This window comes from Ochotona curzoniae, unplaced genomic scaffold, assembly GCF_017591425.1.
Source record: "Ochotona curzoniae isolate NIBS_2020 unplaced genomic scaffold, NIBS_Ocur_1.0 contig_2688, whole genome shotgun sequence".
NCBI lineage: Eukaryota > Metazoa > Chordata > Mammalia > Lagomorpha > Ochotonidae > Ochotona > Ochotona curzoniae.
The window spans coordinates 5,474,093-5,493,300 of record NW_024465553.1 but is presented as its reverse complement, the minus strand read 5'-3'; the positions used below and the strand labels follow the sequence as shown (position 1 = coordinate 5,493,300).

Below are 19,208 nucleotides of genomic sequence, written 5' to 3'. Positions count from 1 at the left end.
TGGAGGGCATTGTGAGTTTTAGAAATACAGATAGCAGCAGGCATGTCTGTGTGGGAGGAAGAGGGAACCGTCCAGTCCACCAAAGGCTTTATTGCTCTTAGATGATCACAAAACTGAAAGGAGCTTTCCTCGGGATCCCTGTGCACATGAAAACCAGCCACTGGAGGTCGCTGTCACATTTCCAAGGACACAGAGCAGCCAAAACCAGGCCCAGAACAGCATCCTGGGACACAGAGGTCTGGCTGGACCCAGGAGCTCAAGCCATGGCTGTGCCTCCTGCCGTCCAGCAGGGAGCTCTAGGCTTGCAAGGGGTTGGTGACTTTGCTCAGAAAGAGGATACTTGGTGGGTTAGTGGAGACGATGGCTATGAGAAAGGGCCGGTCAAAATGCACAGTGGTCCCCAAAGGTAGAGAATCTAGACTAAATGCAAATCCAGTGGCAGCAGCTGCTTCCGTGCCCTTCTCCGCCACATCAAGCACAGCCTTGTGGACTGCCTGTAGGGGACAAGAGAGCGTGATTCACCAGGGATGGAGCTGCAGCAAAGCTCCATGCCGGGGCCCAACACCTGGTGTCATCCACTGGCCTGCTCCTCCCAGCCCCTCATGCAGCTTTGGCAGAGTTCCACGCAAAGAAGAGCAAGCCTTCAGGGAGAGCTGACAGTGATGTCTCAGTGTCATGAAAGTCACCAAATGTGGGACCCAAACAGGCCTGTGTCTGAGTCCAGACCTAAAGCTGTCGTGATTACCTGTCAACACTTTCGGCTTGGCCAGGCACCACATTGGAGTCAAGGACTAACTGTCCCACACCCCCATTTTACAGGTGGGAAGCCTGAGTGGGAGGCCTTTATCTTGCTTGCTCTGGACAGTCAACAGTGGAGTGTGAGATGCTGGGTGCAGATGTCTAATGCTCAGCACATCACTTCCACGCCCCCTGCTGGTAGCTCTTGTATCATCCTATGGCACTTTATGTCCCAGATGGGACACTGGACCAAGAGAACTCTCCTGAGTTGGTGGGGGTCCCAGAGCGGCTGGCGGGGTTACACGCAGCATTAGATATCGGTGTAAACCTAGGGCTTCCTGAACATGTGTCTGCTTTAGCAGTGAAAGTCAGAGGAGGCTGTGCCTGTCCCCAGTTTTGCAACCTCACCTTTGAGATCTTGATGTTCTTCTCCTCTGTGATTCCAGAAAAATTGGCCAGATCGGTGAAGACTTCCCTGATGCCCAGGTGGGGAAGCACGTCTTTCAGGTTGAACTCACTGGAGATGTTGAACTTGGGCAGGTGGAGTTGAGCGATCCATCTGAGAAACAAGGGCCAACACTGGAGTGCAGTATGGTAAAGGACCTGCCTGTCCCCAGCTGGCCATGTGGGTGTTCCCAGTCCCACACCCCACACCTCTCACCTTTCCCCCATGGCTTTACTCCCTCAGGTCCCAACTACTACCGTAACACATCCATCATCTGTTCTCATCTGTGAGTGTCCACACAGCCACGGTGCCAGGGCTAGGGCGTGTGTGTTGTTTGTCTCTCCCCAGCTCGCAGGGCAGAGAACATTGTGTCTCATTGGCTGAGCTGTCCTCAGGATCTCAATTAGTGTCAAGCACCTAGTAGGTGCTCATTAGTCACTCAACAGATGCTGAATGAATGAAAGAATGAATGAGTGCAGTGGGTGGCTGGTACAGAGCTGGCTCCAGAGCCTGTCTCTCTTCCCCCTTGGTGCAGCACAGTCCTCCTGTCTCCCTCAGCCGAGCTCAACCATCCAGAGAGCTGAGTGTTGTGTTCAAGGTTCCTCATGACTCAGAGCACACTGGAGCCAGAGGAGGCCTCAGGTCCCCGCGCTGTCTGACACCATCCACTCTTGAAAACAACACTATTTCTTGGGAAGACAGACAGTGAAAGGGAATCGAGTGATAATTGGAGTCAGCTCTTGTATCCACTGCCTCATTCCACAAATGTCAGCAGTGGCCCGTGTTGGGTCAGGCTCAAGTCAGGAGCTTAGAGATCAAACAGCTCTCCCTTGTGGGTGGCAACAATGTTGTATCTTGAGGCATCACCTGTGCCTTTGGGATTGTGAGTTAGCAGGAGGCTGGACTGGAAGCAGAGCTGGACAGGAAGCCAGGCACGTTGTTAGAGGATGTGGGATTCTGTGTCCATGCCAAATGTCCACACCTTGATCCAAAGCTACTGCAAAGGAACTCCACTCTCCTGTCTGTGCCTCAACATCCAGGTCACCACCGAGACCCTGGGGAGAAGGCGCCAAGGGGCTGGGAGGGAGCTGAAAAGGAGAGCTCTGCCACCTGAGGGCACTCACTCAGTCTGCACCGAGTCTCTCCAGCGCCGCAGGGTCTCCAGCGACAGGCTGGCTTCCACCTCCTGCATTTTGTCCTCATCTGGGAGGATGAAGAAGGCACTGGCGTTGCCCACGTAGTTGAGCTGCACCACAGTGCAGGACAGCTCGTCATCACGGAAGTAGGGTGTGTTGAATCTCTCCTTTTCCATCATGGGCACATCCACCCACTTGTCCTTCTTCAAGTAGAACCTGGACTTGTATGTGAAATCGGGATCGAAGGGATTTTCCCAATGGGCTGAAAAAGAGCAAGCAGTGATAGGTCAGGTGAGTGCCAGGCTCACCTCTGCCAGCATCCCTGAATGGTGACAGCATCCATTAACTCAGAGCCAGCTAGCAGTGATACCTGGATTAGGAGAAACGTTGTGGGTGTGAGAGAAAGCCATGCAGGCCAGGGTTGTTAAGTGGCATGGAATACAGGCATGAGCACTGGGTTATCTGGGGAATGAACAGGCATTGGGCATTGGGATGCTTTCTTGGACTCAGGAAGCAGTAACTGAATCTGCCTGCAGGGGGCACCTGGAAGCCCTGCCTAGCCATCTTTGTGCTCTGTGTTCTTTAATTGGGAATAAGTTTTGTTGGCAAAGGCTTGTTGTGGGCTGTCTGAGCTGTGACAAACCCCGCCCTGCCTGGATGCCCTGCAGACACCAGCATTCCAGGCTGGGCAGAGATGCCCAGGTGAATGAGGGAAAGGGCGGTAGGCCTGCATCTACTGCCCTGTTAGCAGAAGGAGGTGGCTGCTCCTGCCTGCCCTGGAGGGGTCCAGGAGAGAATTCCCTGCCTCTCCTCTCAGAACAGAGCACCCTGATCTGATCAGACATGCCCTGGCACCTCCCAAGGCGGAAGGGCAGTGCAATGATGCAGTTGACGGTTCCTGTACCCTAAGCACAGGCAGCTCCTCTTTAGTCTTTTGCCTTCTGGCACGGCTGGCCAGTGGAAGACAGAATAGAACGTGCCCTGAGAATCTTAATGGCAATAGGGCATCCTGAGGTGAGCACTCACCTTTGAACAAAAGGAAATTTACCAGAACCATCACGGTATCATCGTCAAGGCTGTCAAACAGCTCCACGATTTTGCCCTGGGTTTTCTCAGCCACATGGTCATTGATGAGCTTCTTGGCAGCGTCCAGGTCCTGGAAGTTGGTGTCAAAGGCCTCGGCAGCATACAGCTCCTGGGCGCCCTTCTCGAAGTCCGGAAGCAGCTTCAAGCCAACAAAGAGCGCATTGCCCAGGTTGAGCTGCAGCTGCTCTTGGGGCTGGCGCAGGGTGAGCAGGAGCTGCCGGAAGCCCTGGTGGATTTCCTTCTCGGGCAGCTCAGTGAGGTTGAACTTGAGGCCTTGGAGAAGCTCCGTGAGTGTGGAGCCTCGGGCCCCCAGGGCCAGGAAGGCCAGGGCAGTGGAGATGCTCAGTGGGGAGAAGATGATGTTCTTGTCCTGGTTCAGCAAGGCCAGCTGCTTGTAGAGGCTGCAGGCAAAGTCAGCATTGCTGGAGACCAGCCCCACCAGGCGTGTCGCATCAGCTGTGTCTTCCCGGTGGGCATCCTGAGGGACAGCTGTGGCCACTGGGTGGCAGAGGACAGCTGGGCAGAGCGTGGCCACGAGGAGCCCCAGCAGCAGGAGGGCTGGCATTGTGTCTGCTCTGAACTCTGCAAAGCAACAAAACAGCTTCATGTTTCTAGTGCAGGAGGTGCCAGTGTGCCTCTTGCTGCCTTCTTCCCACACCTACACCCCAGTGCATGGGTCCCCACCCCTTGTGACTTCGTAATTCCCTAGGCGAGATGCCTGTCTGGGGAACTGTGACACATGGTTATATTTGGGCTTCCTCTCCCTCTTTGATGTCTTTGTATGAAATTTTTAAGAAAAGGTTGATTTTATTTTTATAACAATGTCAGATATACAAAGAGCAGGAGAGAAAAAGCAGAAGATCTTCTTTATGATCATTCACTCCCTAAGTGACCATAACCACCAGTGCGGAACTCATCCAAAACTAAAATCCAGGAAATTCCTCCAGGTCTCCAAGAGGTGCTGGGTACCAAGGATTTGGGCCATCCTCAACTGCTTTCCCAGGCCACATGCAGGGAGCTGGATGGATGAGGTGCTGATGGGATTATTGCTGACACCCATACAAGATCCCAGTGTTTTCAAGGTGAGGACTTTAGCTGCTAGTCCACCGCGCCAGGCCAATGTTTATACTGTTATTGTGGCCATTTCTCCTTGTTTCAGAAAGGATCAGGCTTGCTCAAGCTGAGACCACTTACGCGACAAGGAATCATGGATAGCAGCGATGGTTGCCTCTGATTCTGAAATCCCAAAGTTATGAGGTTGAGTGTCATGTCCTCCTCACTCCCGCGTGGTCAGGGATGCCCCTTTCTTTAAGTCTCCTCATCTCTCCACCACTCCCGACATCTTTAGAACCACAGGAAGCAGTGTGCACTGAATCCACCATGGAACCTCTCCCAGCTCTAGTCAACTGGTCACGTGATGCTGGACAGACCATCCCAGGGAGGTATGCTGGGCCAGTCTGGTTTCTTGACAGAAAACCCAGAAGGCAGCTGAGTGTCCCCGATCCAGGCTGGCAGACAGTTCTTACAGCCCCCAACTGGTTCCTTGGCTGCTGTGACACCTCCTTATGCAAGCCCTCAACCCTGATATGGGACATTACAGTGAGTTGTCAGTCTCTGTGCCCAGGGCTGGGATTTCAATTTTGCCACTTGCGGGTGCTGTGTCATGGCAACCAGTTGCCTCAAGCTAGTGAGCCTCACCAGCCAGCCCTGTGCCTGTTGAGCAGCTCAGTGAATGAGGGATGGTGGTGTCTGTTCCTAATAGATTCTGGAGGAAGCAGCTCCAACCAAGCCCTGGAGCAGTGGCACAGGAAGCCTGAGGCAGGGACTGTGTCAAGAGAAGGGCCTGTGGCACCTGCGGTTAGCTATTTATTGGAAGTTCCCATTAAGAAGAAGAGGAGGAAGAAGAGGGCAGGAGAGCTGGTGGTTTTCAGGGCTGTCTCTGCCTGGAGGCCAGGAGGACCATCGCTCAGGACAGGGCAGCTCCTGGTCCAGCTGCTTCTCTATAAGCAGGTTGATGTGACCACATCTTTGGAAAGGTGTAGCATACTCAGTGGCAGCCCCAGGACTGCCTCTTGCCACCAGCTCTGGGCCCTGAACCTGGTTCCTCAATTCCTGCGCCATCGCTCTCAGGACATAAGCCCAGAGTCACAGCCTAGAACCCCAACAGCCCCCAAATCCCAGGGAGACTCACCTGCTCTGGGCCCACAGCACTGAGAGAGGCTCCTACAGGGAGTGCTGCCTTTGCCTGGGGGCCAGCTCTTATTTGTCCTGACTGTGAACTCTGCCCCTGGGTGAGGAAATGTTGTCAAAGGCAACCCACACAGTCTTCTCTGACTGGAAATAGTCAGGACAAGTTTCCAGTAAGCTGGGCTTCTGGGTCCAAGGGAACCACCCGATGGTGGGAAGAACCCTGGACCTGTTTGTTCCATCCAAAGACAGACGGAAGAGACTGTCCTGTTAATGTGCTTTCTACTGAAGAAAGACTCACTGAGGAACATGGAGAACTGATGGAAAATGTGCAAAAGGCACAGGAAATGCTCCCGTGAGAGGGCCCAACTACCTCGTTGGTGTGTTTCAAAATGGCACTGCTTCTGGCCTTGACGCTCCGTCTCTGTTCACAAACACAGACATGTGTGTTCTGAAAGTGCAGGAGTGGTTCCCCATTCCATCGCTAGCTGGGCGTGGTGTGATTCTGCCTGGTGGCAATGCTGTGTCTTGTCCTTGCACCTGCTGAGCACAGGTACATGAGAGCAACCCTGGATGTAAAAGTGGCAAGTGAAGGAACTAGGGGGTTCAGCCTCATGATACTCTCACGGGCAGGCCTGCTTTTGTGTCATCTGTCATTGGCCAACACGTCGTGGCACAGTGTGGAGCTGCAACTCCAGCTGTCAGCTCTGCTTGATTCTGATTGGCCCTGCTCAGTAGGGTACTTAGTCAGTAGGGTAGCAACCAGTGAGAGTTCAGTTTCACTCTCCCTGACTTGGGAGCCCCTGTCTGTTCTGGCTCTGAGTCTCTTCAGAGTGAAATTTGATTCACATGGACTCCCGGAGAAGCAGAGGGGAACACAGACCAAAGCCCATTTTTATCCCCAGTGAGTCCTGGCTTGGGCAGAAGTGAGATGATCCATGGCTGCCCTTTCCTAGGAACTGGTGTCCTTGTGTCTTGTGACTCGGGCAGCCCTAGGTGTGTGCCTGGTAAAAGGTATAGACTGTGGGGCCGAATGAGAGCAGAGGGACTAGTGACCCAGCTAGCGTGGGATGGTGCTTGGCTGGGTGTCCCCACCTGTCCCTGGGATGCAGGGTTGCTGTGGGAAGTTGACCTCCTGAGTCAGCAATCTCTTGCCAAATTTTCTAGTTAGAGTCCAGGGGCCCTTGACCCTCTCCTCGCCCCCATTATGTTTGTGAGCTTGGCAAAATGAGCTAAGATGGAACGTGGGAGTGTGTGGTGTTGCAGAAATGCCCTGTGTATGACCGATCGAGCCCTTGTCCTTGCTCTGCTTGCAGTGTGGGCCGGGGACCACAAGCACCTAGGGGGCTGGTTAGAAATGTGGACTCAGTATCTCACTTTCTCCCTCCTTTCTTACCCCAGCTGGGATGTCCTGGTGCAGCATTGGAGTGCCTGGGTATGTTGTGGATTCTTGTTTGTGCTGATGAGCATGCTGGGAGGCAGCAGGTGAAGGCTTGTGGAGTTGGGCCTGTGCCATCCATGTGGGGCACCCGGATTGATTTCCTGGGTTCCAATTTCAGCCTGGCCCAGCCCCAGCTGTGCTAAGAGATGGGAAAGAGGGAGCAGAGAGAAATTCTCCCTTGATCTCTCTCTTTCCCTGCCTTCCAAATACACAAATAGTGTTTTCAAAAGTGTCATGCAATCTTGGTGCCCCAGCCGGCCCTCTGATTCAGAACCTGCATCCTCAACTTATCAAGGGGAGCTGGGCCCTTCAGGGCAGAGTGCCCGGGACCCTGAAACTGTCTGTGTAGTTTCTTGCTTGGTATCCTTCACCACTTCCTGCTGTCTTGTGGCCACAGGAGCGGGCTCCCACACAGCCAGGGTCTGGGCTAAGGGCAGAGTGAGAAGGCACCATGGACTTCAAGACAGGGCGTGCTCTTGTCTGCCATACACGTGGGCTTTCTCACAAAATGCCCGTAGGGCCAAGTGAGGTTGACTGTCCCAAAGAATGGGTGTTTCACCATGAGCAGCACCGGGCCACTGTGTAGCTTCCACATCCTTTTACTCTGCATTTTTCTCAGCAAAACCTATTCTGTTTTGATCTGCAGGAATAGGGTTCTTTGGGGCACATCTCGCTTCCAATTTCAAAGCCATTTGACTTATCCAGGTGCACAGAGACCACAATGTTCAATGATGGAGTTGGGAGAGAGGCTTAGGGGAAACCAAACTAGGGACAAACCCATGAACTCACCACTGGGCATTGCTCTTTGTTCTCAAAGTAAGATTTCTTTCATTTTATTGGAAAGGCAGATTTATAAAGATATGGAGACTTTGAGAAGGTTCTTTTGTTCACTGGTTCACTCCCCACATGGTGTAACAGCTGGAGCTGAGCAGATGGAAGCCAGGAGCCAGGTGTTCCTCCAGGTCTCCCACATGGGTGCAAGGTCCCAAGGCTTTGGGCCATCCTCCAGTGCTTTCCCCAGTGACAAGCAGTGGAGTGGCCCCCACAGGAGCTTGTGCCCACTTGAGATCCCAGCACTTGCAACTGGAGCATTAGCCAACTGAGCCTGTATGCTGGTCCTGTGACTGGCTCTTGATTCTTGAAAAGAAAGCTATTCCCAGGCCTGGCGCAATTGCGCAAGTTGTTAAGGTCCTCGCCTTGCATGCCCAGGATCCCATATGGGTGCCGGTTCTATCCCGGCAGCCCCGCTTCCCTTCCAGCTCCCTGCCTGTGGCCCGGGAAAGCAGTCGTGACGGCCCAAAGCTTTGGGAACCTGCACCCACGAGGGAGACCTGGAGAGGCTCCTGGCTTCGGATCATCCTAGCATCGGCCATTGTGCTCACTTGGGGAGTGAATCATCGGACGGAAGATCTTCCTCTCTGTCTCTCCTCTCTGTATATCCACCTTTCCAATAATAAAAACATAATAAAAATAAACCTTGAAAAAAAAAAAAGAAAGTTATTCCCATTCCTCACCATCCTACAGAGACAGCAGCCTGCCTGTCGCTAGGCTGGGTCCTGGACTAGATGTGGTGGGTGGCTGGCCGTGGGGTGCCTGGCAGGAGCAGGGTGGGCTCCTGGTGTGAGTTGAAGGCTGCTGCCTCCTCGCCCCTTTCAGCCCGAGGCAGTCCCTCAGGTTCCACAGCCCTGATGGGAACTTGATGTTTGTAAGCTTGGAAAATGAGCTAAGATGGAATGTGGACATGTGATGAGAACTGCAGAGCCCATGTGCCAGGCCTCAGCCCCTCCTGCCCCTGGTCCTGGGTCACTGCTGTGTGAGATTAGGTGAGTGTGCTGTGTCACTGGGAACTGGGACAGCATTAAATGACTCAGGCAGCATCATGTTCCCCACCTGCCGCTGTGCACTCGGAAAAGGCAGACATGGAAGGATTCTGACACCCCCAGCACAGCTGGTACAACCTGACCACAATGCCACTAAGTGGAAATCTTCCAGCCTTCCAGTTCTTAGTTGGATTGTCCATATTCCTCCAGCTGACAAGGCCCCGTAGCATCGGTGATGGTGATCATGGTTGCTCTGCTCTTGATGCCTAAGAGTTCAGCCAGGACCTGCGCCATGCCAAGGAGGGTTAAGCCAAGGACCATGATGCTGGCATCCCATATCCCAGCACTTGCTGGGCCTGGCTGCTCCATTTCACAGCCAGCTGCCTGCTCTTGCAGGGAAGGCAGAGGAAGATGGCTCATGTGCCTGGGTCCCTGCCACACAGATGAGAGTCCCACAAGGATTTCCTCCTCTTGTCTTTGACCTGGCCAAGCCCTAACCATTGGGTAGTGAACCATGGATGGAAGATCTCTGTCTCTTTACCTTAGGAATCAAGTTTTATAGTCTGTCTTTAAAATATTTGTCGATTTGAAAGGCAAATATTTTTAAGGATTTTTTATATTGCAATTATCATATTTATAGAGAGATTATAAGACATAAAAATCTTCAATCCACTGGTTCACTCCCAGATGGTCACGATGGCATGAGCTTATGTGACTTAAGCCAAGAGTCATGAGCTTCTTCTTCCATGCTAGCCATGCAGGTGCAGATTCCCAAGACTTAGGACCATCATCTACTTCTTTCCCAGGTCATAAACGGGGAGATGATAGGAGGTGGTGCAGCTTGGATGTGAACCAATGCACTAATGTGTTTCTGGTGCTTGAAGGTTAGGATTTAGCTGTTGAGCCATTGTGTTGGTGCAGATTGCAGATTCACAGAGAGAGAGAGATAGACGGAGAAAGATCTTCCACCAGCTGTCTCACTCACCTAAAGAATGCAATCACCAAAAAAAAAAGAATGCAATAACCAGAAATTAGCTGATCTCAACCAAGAACCAGTAATTTCCTCAGAATCTTCTACATGGGAGCTTTGGCAAAAGACCCATAGTATCTCCACTGCCTTCCCAGAGCTAATCAGGGAACTGATAGGAAGTGGAGCAACTGGCACTCAAACAGGCACACAAATGGGATGCTAGTCACGCAGGCAGAGGCTTTGCATATAAACTACCATGTTGCTGCCCAGTAAGTCTTTTTCTTTCCTTTTGATACAAACCTTGCAATCCTCAAAGCTCAATGGAGACAGAGGGGAGGATTCTGTCACAGTGAAGGAAACAGCAGGAAGAGGTGAGATGTGTTCCCACAGGCACAGCGGGGTTCTGAGCCCCACTCCAGTGAGGGCAGCTCCACCCCACATACCTGTCCTGCTCCTGGGTATGCAGCCAGTGACCAGGGACAACGAGGCACCTGCTGAGAGGCCTAGCCTGGACACTGCTCATGCTCTGTCGAGGTACCCCATATGGGTGGCAGGGTCTAAGCATTGGGCATCTCCCACTGCTCTCCTGGGCTCATTTGAAGGGAAGTGACTAGAAGCAGAGTAACCCTGACTGTATTTGGCATGCTGGTGCTACAGGTGGTAACTAGGCCCACAGCCCCAACCGCCAACATCATGTTTGAATCTGCTCATATCATACTTAAAATCAAGAAGGCATTCCCGAATGCGTGACAGTGCCCGGACATTTCAGAATCCCCACTCCTTTCCCCTGCCTCAGCCCAGACCACTCCTTCCTGCAGAACCTCTGCACTGAAGCCTGGGACCGCCCTGCTTCTCTGTCAGCAGCATCCCGCACTGGCCCTTCTACACGCAACCTTCACTGACCCCTTCACCTGACCTCCTGTACTCCTAACCCGAGCCCCGCCCAGCAGTCACCTCCTCCAGGAAGCCTTCCTACACTGAGCTGGACTGTGCCAAGCAGCTTCCAGACTCTTATCTGAATATCTAACAGCTCAGGTAATGGTCAGTGCCCTGAGGGCCAATTGCTGTGGACCTCTTCATGGGCAGAGTGACCACAGGTTAAGAGGGCTCCTCTGGCACCATGCAGGCTGCAGTGACAACCTAGCTGGTGGGTGTGCACTCTGGTGCAAGCACCAATTTCAGTATCTCGGTTTCCTCATCTATACAATGGACATGCACCAGCTGCTGAGAGGGCTAGCATGTGGTGGCTTTCCTGCAGGAACTCATTTATTGCTCATGTCTTCCCAGTGCCACCTTGTGTATGTCAGGAAAGATCCTGTTCTCTGAAGGGAGTCTTCTCCAAAGGGGATGCTGAGGGACAGCAGCAGTGAAAACCCACCAGAGGATATCCCTGCCATTACACACACACACACACACACACACACACACACACACACACACACACACACACACACACACAATCACACACTCTCTCTCGAATGCAGAAGCAGCTGTGTGGGCTCCAAGGGCTGTGCCTCATGCTGTCAGGGCCAGGAGTCCCTGTGCAGCAGCAGGTGTCAGAGCAGGTGTTTGGGGAGAGAGAAACTGCACCACTCAAATCAGGGTGGCAGTAACAAGCCTTAGGAAAGAAGGATTCCCTCCCATGCCTGGGCCAGAGGCACAGGTAAGCCAAGCTGTCAGCTCAGGCTGCCCTGGCCAACTGCTGATGCTGAGGGTAGAGCCTGGGAGGGTGGTGGTACAGTGGGTTTTAGGCCACAGGCAGCAACAGGCATGTCGGTGTAGGAAGACACAGGGAAGTACCCAGTGCACAGAAGAAAGTTTATTGTTCTCAGGAGACCTAGACACTTCCAGAAGGATCCATCAACAGACTCCCTGTGCAGATGCAGCCACCATGCTCAAGGTCACTGTCACCTTCACAAGGACACAGCAGGGCCTGACACAGCCGGGCACAGCACAGCCTCCTGGGGCAAGGAGGTCTGGCTATACCCTGAGGCCCAAACCACAGCTGTGCTTCCTGCCATCCAGCAGGGAGCTCTAGGCTTGCAAGGGGTTGGTGACTTTGCTCAGAAAGAGGATACTTGGTGGGTTAGTGGAGACGATGGCTACCAGGAAGGGCCGGTCAAAATGCACAGTGAGGCCTTCCAATGCAGAGACTTTAATCATCAAGAATCCAGTGGCGGCAGCTGCTTCAGTGCCGTTCTCAGCCACATCAAGCACAGCCTTGTGGACTGCCTGTTGGGGACATGAGAGTATTGTTCAATGAAGATGGGGTGGGTCACAGGTATCACCTACCTGGCCTTCCCAGAATACAACACAGGGTGCCACCCACCGCTTGCTCCTCCCAGCCCCTGTGTGCTGCCTCGGCACCATCACCATGCACAGAGGGGCTAGCCGTGGGGCAGAGCTGCGAGCAATGTGCCCAGCATCACACAGGTCACTAGAATGTTGTCCTTGATTCAGGCCTGTGTCTGATTCCAGCCCTAACGTCATGATTACATGTCACCACTTCCTGCCTAGAAAGCCAAGAATTATCACCCACAATCCCTCCGCCATCTCACGTGTGGACACTGGATGGGTTAGAGTTGTATTTTGCTCACTGTGAGCAGTTAACTGTGGAGTGTGAGGTGCTCCTTGCAGATGCCTAATACTAAGAACAAACATGCAGCTAGGGCATGTTGTGCCTGGCACAGAGGAACCTTCCTGAGCTTGTAGGGTTCTCAGGGAGTCAGGGTGAATAATGAGATATGTTAGACGGTGGGGCAAAACTACAACTCCCTGAAGGTGCATCAAGCTCAAGGCAGCGGTCAAGGTCAGAGTGAGCCATGGACATCCCGAGCTGTGAGGCTCACCTGGGAGAGCGCCAGGTTCCTGTGCCCTGTGATTCCAGAGAAGTCAGCCTGCGTGGTGAAGGCTTCCCTGACGCCCAGCCTGGGAAGGATGTCTTTCAGGTTGAAGTCACTGGAGATGGAGAACTTGGGCAGTTTGAGTTCTTGAAACCATCTAGGAAAGAAGGGACAGCACAGGAGTGCAACTCAGGCCATGACCTGCCTGCCCCCATCTTGAACCGTAGGCATTCCCAGTCCACACACTCCAAGCCCTCTCACCTTTTCCCATGTTTTACTCTCCCGTGTATCAAATACTGCCCTGATGACTCCATTATCTGTCCTTATCTGTGAGTGTCCACATGGGCATGGAGCCAGGGCTGGGCTTGAGCCATGCCTGAGCCTGGCCTTCCCCTTGTCCCCAGGTCACAGCATACCACGAGATGCCTGTGCCTCAGCAGGGACTCTGCTGTGAGAGACGGAGCCAGAGCAGCCTCTCTGACTGCCCAGCAAGCTGCTGCCTGGGCCATGGTCGGTGTCCTGCAGCAGGAGGAGGACTGGAGGAGTGTCCTAATGGAGGGAAGGAGCCAGCTGAATGAGGGAGAGGGCAGAAAGGCTGGGAAGCAAGAGGGGGATAGTTCAGGCACGGGAGAGGTAGAGGATTCAGCTGTTCATGGCAGGGGGTGGAGAGGGGTGGGAGCTGTTGAGGAGTTCCTTGGTGCTAGGATGGCATTGGGGTCTTGAAAATATCTTCATTCCCAGTTTCCCTTTCGCCTCCCTGGGAGTGTGGCTTCCCAGCTAGGGTGCAGTGTCCAGAGCCTGAAACAGGCTGCCTGCAGAGAGGGCTGTGTCCTCTGGGGGTAAGAGGTGGCATCTCCCACCTGCACTCCTCTCTCACATGGACACTTGTTGTCATCAGCAGGTACTTTGTGCTAGAAGCAAGAGTCTGGGGGTTGTGCTGGTAAATAAATGGGAAGGGGAGGAATCCGGTTAAGGGGTGTCCTGAGGAACGAGATGAGGGGCCCATACAAAAGTTGGGATGGGGCTGAAGGCTCCAGTGATTGTCACATGATGTCTTCTCTTGAGATGAGCAAATAACTTCCACATCCATGACACCCCAGATGCCCAGAATGAGCCTAGAAGAACAGAGGCATGGGAGGACCTGTTCCCATGCAGTAGGAGGCTGCACCATTTGGAGAAGCAGAGTGAAGGCCTGGGACAGAGCCTTGGGTATGGCCCTACAAGTCTCATGACTACAAGACTCATGACTGAACCCCACACAGCTGCCCAGGACCCACCACTGAGAGGTGTGGTACAAGCAGTCAGCTCATGTCTCCTCCCACAGAAGTATCTAGAATTCTCCCTTCATGGCCTTCCCTGAGGACAACCTCCAGAGACTGTCCAGACACTGGAAGTGCAAGGCTGCTCTCCCCACCTCGAGCTACCCCTGCAGCATGAGCTCCTAGCGGCCAGGCTACCTCCTGTGGCTCTCCTCACTCTGGTGGAGCTCCATAGGACAGCACACATTATGTCTTATTTGCCAATAGGTCCTCAGCATCCCAGTTAGCATCAATGAAGCAGTAGGTACTCTGTTATCCACTCAACAGATGCTGAATGAATGAATGAATGAATGAATGAGTGCTTTTGGTGGCTGGTACAGAGCTCCAGAGCCTGTCTCTCCTCCCCCTTGGTGTAGAGTCCTCCCGTCTCTCTCAGCCGAGCTCAACCATCCAGAGAGCTGAGTGTTGTGTTCAAGGTTCCCCATGACTCAGAGCACACTGGAGCCAGAGGAGGCCCTGCACAGTCTGATGTCATCCTATTTGGAATGACTACGTTTGGGGAGTGAACCAGTGGCTAGACTATCTCGCACCTTTGAGAGCTTGGAACTCAGACAGCTCTCCAGGTGGGTGGCAGAGATGTGGTGACTTGAGGCATCACCTGCTGTACCCCAGGCTGTGCATCGGCAGCAAGCAGGATCAGAAATGGAACTGGGACTGGAAGCCAGACACCCTGATGGAGGCTGATGGACCCCACATCCATGCCAAATGCTCACACCTCGACACAAAGCCACTGGGCAGCATCATTATCCCAGGATCTCTTGCCTCTGTGCCTCCATACCCAGCCATGACTGAGACCAAGGCATGAATCAGCATAGCATTGGCTAGAGCAGAGGTGGTCATTCAGAGCTCTGCCTCCTGAGGATACTCACTCAGTCTGCACCGAGTCTCTCCAGCGCTTCAGGGTCGCCAGCGAGAGGCTGGCTTCCACCTCCTGCATTTTGTCCTCATCCGGGAGGATGAAGAAGGCGCTGGCGTTGCCCACATAGTTGAGCTGCACCACAGTGCAGGAGAGCTCGTCATCACGGAAGTAGGGTGTTTTCAAGTGCCTGATGGTCATCATGGGAACGTCTACCCACTTGTCCTTCTTCAAGTAGAACTTGGACGGGGTGGTGCTTAGAGGGTTGAATGGTGTTTCCCATTTGGCTAAAAGTAGAGCAAACATGAGAGGCCAGGTGAGTGCCAGGGTCACACTACCAGGAGTTAGCTCTGCCCATCATGCCCAAATGAAATGGTGACTGAATCCATCCACTCAGCAAGCACCAGCCAGAGGAACTATCTGGACAAGGAGAAAATTTGAGTATGTGTGAAGGAAAAACATACATGTGCGAGTAGACAGTGAAATGCAATAGAGACCTGGGCACTTGGCTAGCTGAAGAATCCATAGGAATATTGCAACAGGTTGCAAGGGAAAGGCAAAGGTTGGCATAAATGGGTGAGAGGGGCACACGGGCCTGCGGTTGCCTGGAGCCTGGATGGAATGGGATGTTCCTGGCTCCGTGGAGAGAACAGCATCTAGCATCGTTGGCATTGCAGGGTGGGGCCTTCTGAAAGTGGCCTGCAAGTCCTCTGAGTGCAAATGCAGGAAAGAAGCTAAGCTCCCCATGGGGCAGGGTCAGACAGAGGAGAACATGCAGCTGCAGAAGCCCCTAGAAGAAGGAAATCAGAGTGGGAGTGACCATGAGAATGGAAACTCACAGACACATGGGTCATCTTAGCAGGTGGGACACTGGGTGTGCCCAAGCAAGGGTGTAAGAAATGCCAGCTGTGGGACCTCAGCTCCTGCCCGAGATGCATGCACGTCAAGGGACTGTGAAAGACCAGCTGAGACCTGCCACAGATCCTGTAGCTGAGGTGCCCGGCCCCTGTCTCCCATCCCAGGCACCGGGCATTGGGATGCTTTCTTGGACTCAGGAAGCAGCAACTCTGACTATGCCTCCAGCTGGTATGCGTAGGCTTGCCTGGCCACTGTTCTGACGTATCTCTACTGCGTGGGAGCACATTTGTCAGGGTAGGCTTCTTGAGGATGTCTTCCCCGGTGACATTGGCTCTTGCCCTGCCAGGATGCTCTGCAGACAAAGGTGTCCCATGCTGGGCAGAGCCCATCCGGCCTGTGGGAGCCAGAGATGCACAAGTACATTGGGCCAGGGGTGTCAGGCATGTGTCTACTGAACTGCCAAGGAGGAGCTGGCTGCTACTGCCTGCCCTGGAGGGCCTTAGGGAGCATTTTCCTGGTGCTCCATTCAGAACACAGCACCCTACTTTGCTTCAATAGTGTCCTGGCAACCTCAACTGCAGTGGGTCAGAGCAGGCGCCAATTCCATGGCTCCAGGACCTATGCTTGGGCAGGTGCACTCTAGGCTTCTGATACTAGTACAGCTGGACACCAGAAGGCAGTAAGAGAGAACTCTGTAACCCTGTACAGTCAGAATCCAACGTCTGAGCAGCTTAGCACCCCGAGGTGAGCACTCACCTTTGAACAAGAGGAAATTCACCAGGACCATCACTGTGTCTGAGTCAAGGCTGTCAAACAGGTCCATGATTTTGCCCTGGGTTTTCTCAGCCACATGGTCATTGATGAACTTCTTGGCAGTGGCCGTGTCCTGGAAGTTGGTGTCAAAGGCCTCGGCAGCATACAGCTCCTGGGCGCCCTTCTCGAAGTCCGGAAGCAGCTTCAAGCCAACAAAGAGCGCATTGCCCAGGTTGAGCTGCAGCTGCTCTTGGGGCTGGCGCAGGGTGAGCAGGAGCTGCTGGAAGCCCTGGTGGATTTCCTTCTCGGGCAGCTCAGTGAGGTTGAACTTGAGGCCTTGGAGGAGCTCCGTGAGTGTGGAGTCACGGGCCCCCAGGGCCAGGAAGGCCAGGGCAGTGGAGATGCTCAGTGGGGAGAAGATGATGTTCTTGTCCTGGTTCAGCAAGGCCAGCTGCTTGTAGAGGCTGCAGGCAAAGTCAGCATTGCTGGAGACCAGCCCCACCAGGCGTGTCGCATCAGCTGTGTCCTCCCGGCGGGCATCCTGAGGGACAGCTGTGGCCACTGGGTGGCAGAGGACAGCTGGGCAGAGCGTGGCCACGAGGAGCCCCAGCAGCAGGAGGGCTGACATTGTGTCTGCTCTGAACTCTGCAAAGCAACAAAACAGCTTCATGTTTCTAGTGCAGGAGGTGCCAGTGTGCCTCTTGCTGCCTTCTTCCCACACCCACACCCCACCATCCGGCCAGTGCATGGGTCCCCACCCCTTGTGACTTCGTAATTCCCTAGGCGAGATGTCTGTCTGGGGAACTGAGAGACATGGTTATATTTGGTTTTCCCCACCCCTTTGATGTGCTTGTGCTGTGATTGTGGCCATTTCTCCTTGATCCAGAAACTGAGCATACAGAAAGGACCAGGCTTGCTCAAGCTGAGGCTGCTTACGCGACAAGGAATCATGGATAGCAGTGATGGTTGCCACTGGCTCTGAAGTCCCAAAGTTGTGAGGTTGAGTGTCATGTCCTCCTCTCTCCCGCATGGTCAGGGATGCCCCTTTCTTTAAGTCTCTCCATTTCTCCACACCACCCATTATCCTTGCTAACTTTGGTCGAAGAGAAAGTGGATGCACTGAACCCACCGTGGTACCTCTCCCAGCTCTAGTCAACTGGTCATGTGGTGCTGGACAGACCATCCCAGGGAGGTACCCTGGGCCAGTCTGGTTTCTTCACAGAAAACCCAGAAGGCAGCTGAGTGTCCCTGATCCAGGCTGGCAGACAGTTCTTACAGCCCCCAACTGGTTCCTTGGCTGCTGTGACACCTCCTTATGCAAGCCCTCACCCTGATACAGGACATTACAGTGAGTTGTCAGTCTCACTGCAGAAAGAGGAAGAAAATGGCAGGAGAGCTGGTGGTTTTCAGGGCTGCCTCTGCCTGGAGGCCAGGAGGACCATCGCTCAGGACAGGGCAGCTCCTGGTCCAGCTGCTTCTCTATAAGCAGGTTGATGTGACCACGTCTTTGGAAAGGTGTAGCACACTCAGTGGCAGCCCCAGGACTGTCTCTTGCCACCAGCTCTGGGCCCTGAACCTGGTTCCTCAATTCCTGTGCCATCGCTCTCAGGACATAAGCCCAGAGTCACAGCCTAGAACCCCAACAGCCCCCAAATCCCAGGGAGACTCACCTGCTCTGGGCCCACAGCACTGAGAGAGGCTCCTACAGGGAGTGCTGCCTTTGCCTGGGGGCCAGCTCTTATTTGTCCTGACTGTGAACTCTGCCCCTGGGTGAGGAAATGTTGTCAAAGGCAACCCACACAGTCTTCTCTGACTGGAAATAGTCAGGACAAGTTTCCAGTAAGCTGGGCTTCTGGGTCCAAGGGAACCACCCGATGGTGGGAAGAACCCTGGACCTGTTTGTCCCATTCAAAGAAAGACGGACGGAAGAGACTGTCCTGTTAATGTGCTTTCTACTGAAGAAAGACTCACTGAGGAACATGGAGAACTGATGGAAAATGTGCAAAAGGCACAGGAAATGCTCCCGTGAGAGGGCCCAACTACCTCGTTGGTGTGTTTCAAAATGGCACTGCTTCTGGCCTTGACGCTCCGTCTCTGTTCACAAACACAGACATGTGTGTTCTGAAAGTGCAGGAGTGGTTCCCCATTCCTAGCTGGGCGTGGTGTGATTCTGCCTGGTGGCAATGCTGTGTCTTGTCCTTGCACCTGCTGAGCACAGGTACATGAGAGCAACCCTGGATGTAAAAGTGGCAAGTGAAGGGACTAGGGGGGTTCAGCCTCATGATACTCTCACGGGCAGGCCTGCTTTTGTGTCATCTGTCATTGGCCAACACGTCGTGGCAGTGTGGAGCTGCAACTCCAGCTGTCAGCTCTGCTTGATTCTGATTGGCCCCGCTCAGTAGGGTACTTAGTCAGTAGGGCAGCAACCAGTGAGAGTTCAGTTTCACTCTCCCTGACTTGGGAGCCCCTGTCTGTTCTGGCTCTGAGTCTCTTCAGAGTGAAATTTGATTCACATGGACTCCCGGAGAAGCAGAGGGGAACACAGACCAAAGCCCATTTTTATCCCCAGTGAGTCCTGGCTTGGGCAGAAGTGAGATGATCCATGGCTGCCCTTCCTAGGAACTGGTGTGCTTGTGTCTTGTGACTCGGGCAGCCCTAGGTGTGTGCCTGGTAGAAGGTATAGACTGTGGGGCCGAATGAGAGCAGAGGGACTAGTGACCCAGCTAGCGTGGGATGGTGCTTGGCTGGGTGTCCCC

At 53.7% G+C, this 19,208-nt stretch overlaps 1 protein-coding gene across 1 annotated transcript; it reads right to left on the bottom strand.

Moving 5' to 3' along the window:
- Window positions 1–296: 296 nt before the first annotated feature.
- On the bottom strand, window positions 297–17,080 carry LOC121153208 (alpha-1-antichymotrypsin-like). The gene is made up of 7 exons (XM_040975688.1): window positions 16,455–17,080; window positions 14,855–14,926; window positions 12,673–12,823; window positions 11,864–12,055; window positions 2,308–2,513; window positions 1,147–1,297; window positions 297–494 (listed from the first exon to the last, which is right to left on the bottom strand). Exons 1-7 carry the CDS (start codon window positions 17,078–17,080, stop codon window positions 297–299), a joined length of 1,596 nt encoding a protein of 531 aa, XP_040831622.1.
- Between the last annotated feature and the right edge of the window lie 2,128 nt (window positions 17,081–19,208).

Bases quoted from the DNA above. Each gene is read 5' to 3' on its own strand.
- LOC121153208 (XM_040975688.1), bottom strand. From the start codon at position 17,080: ATGTCAGCCCTCCTGCTGCTGGGGCTCCTCGTGGCCACGCTCTGCCCA. The intron at 14,927-16,454 runs TGAGTGCTCACC...CCCGGATGAGGA, and splicing joins AATTTCCTCTTGTTCAAAGG to CAAAATGCAGGAGGTGGAAG. The intron at 12,056-12,672 runs GTGAGCCTCACA...TGTCCCCAACAG, and splicing joins GGAACCTGGCGCTCTCCCAG to GCAGTCCACAAGGCTGTGCT.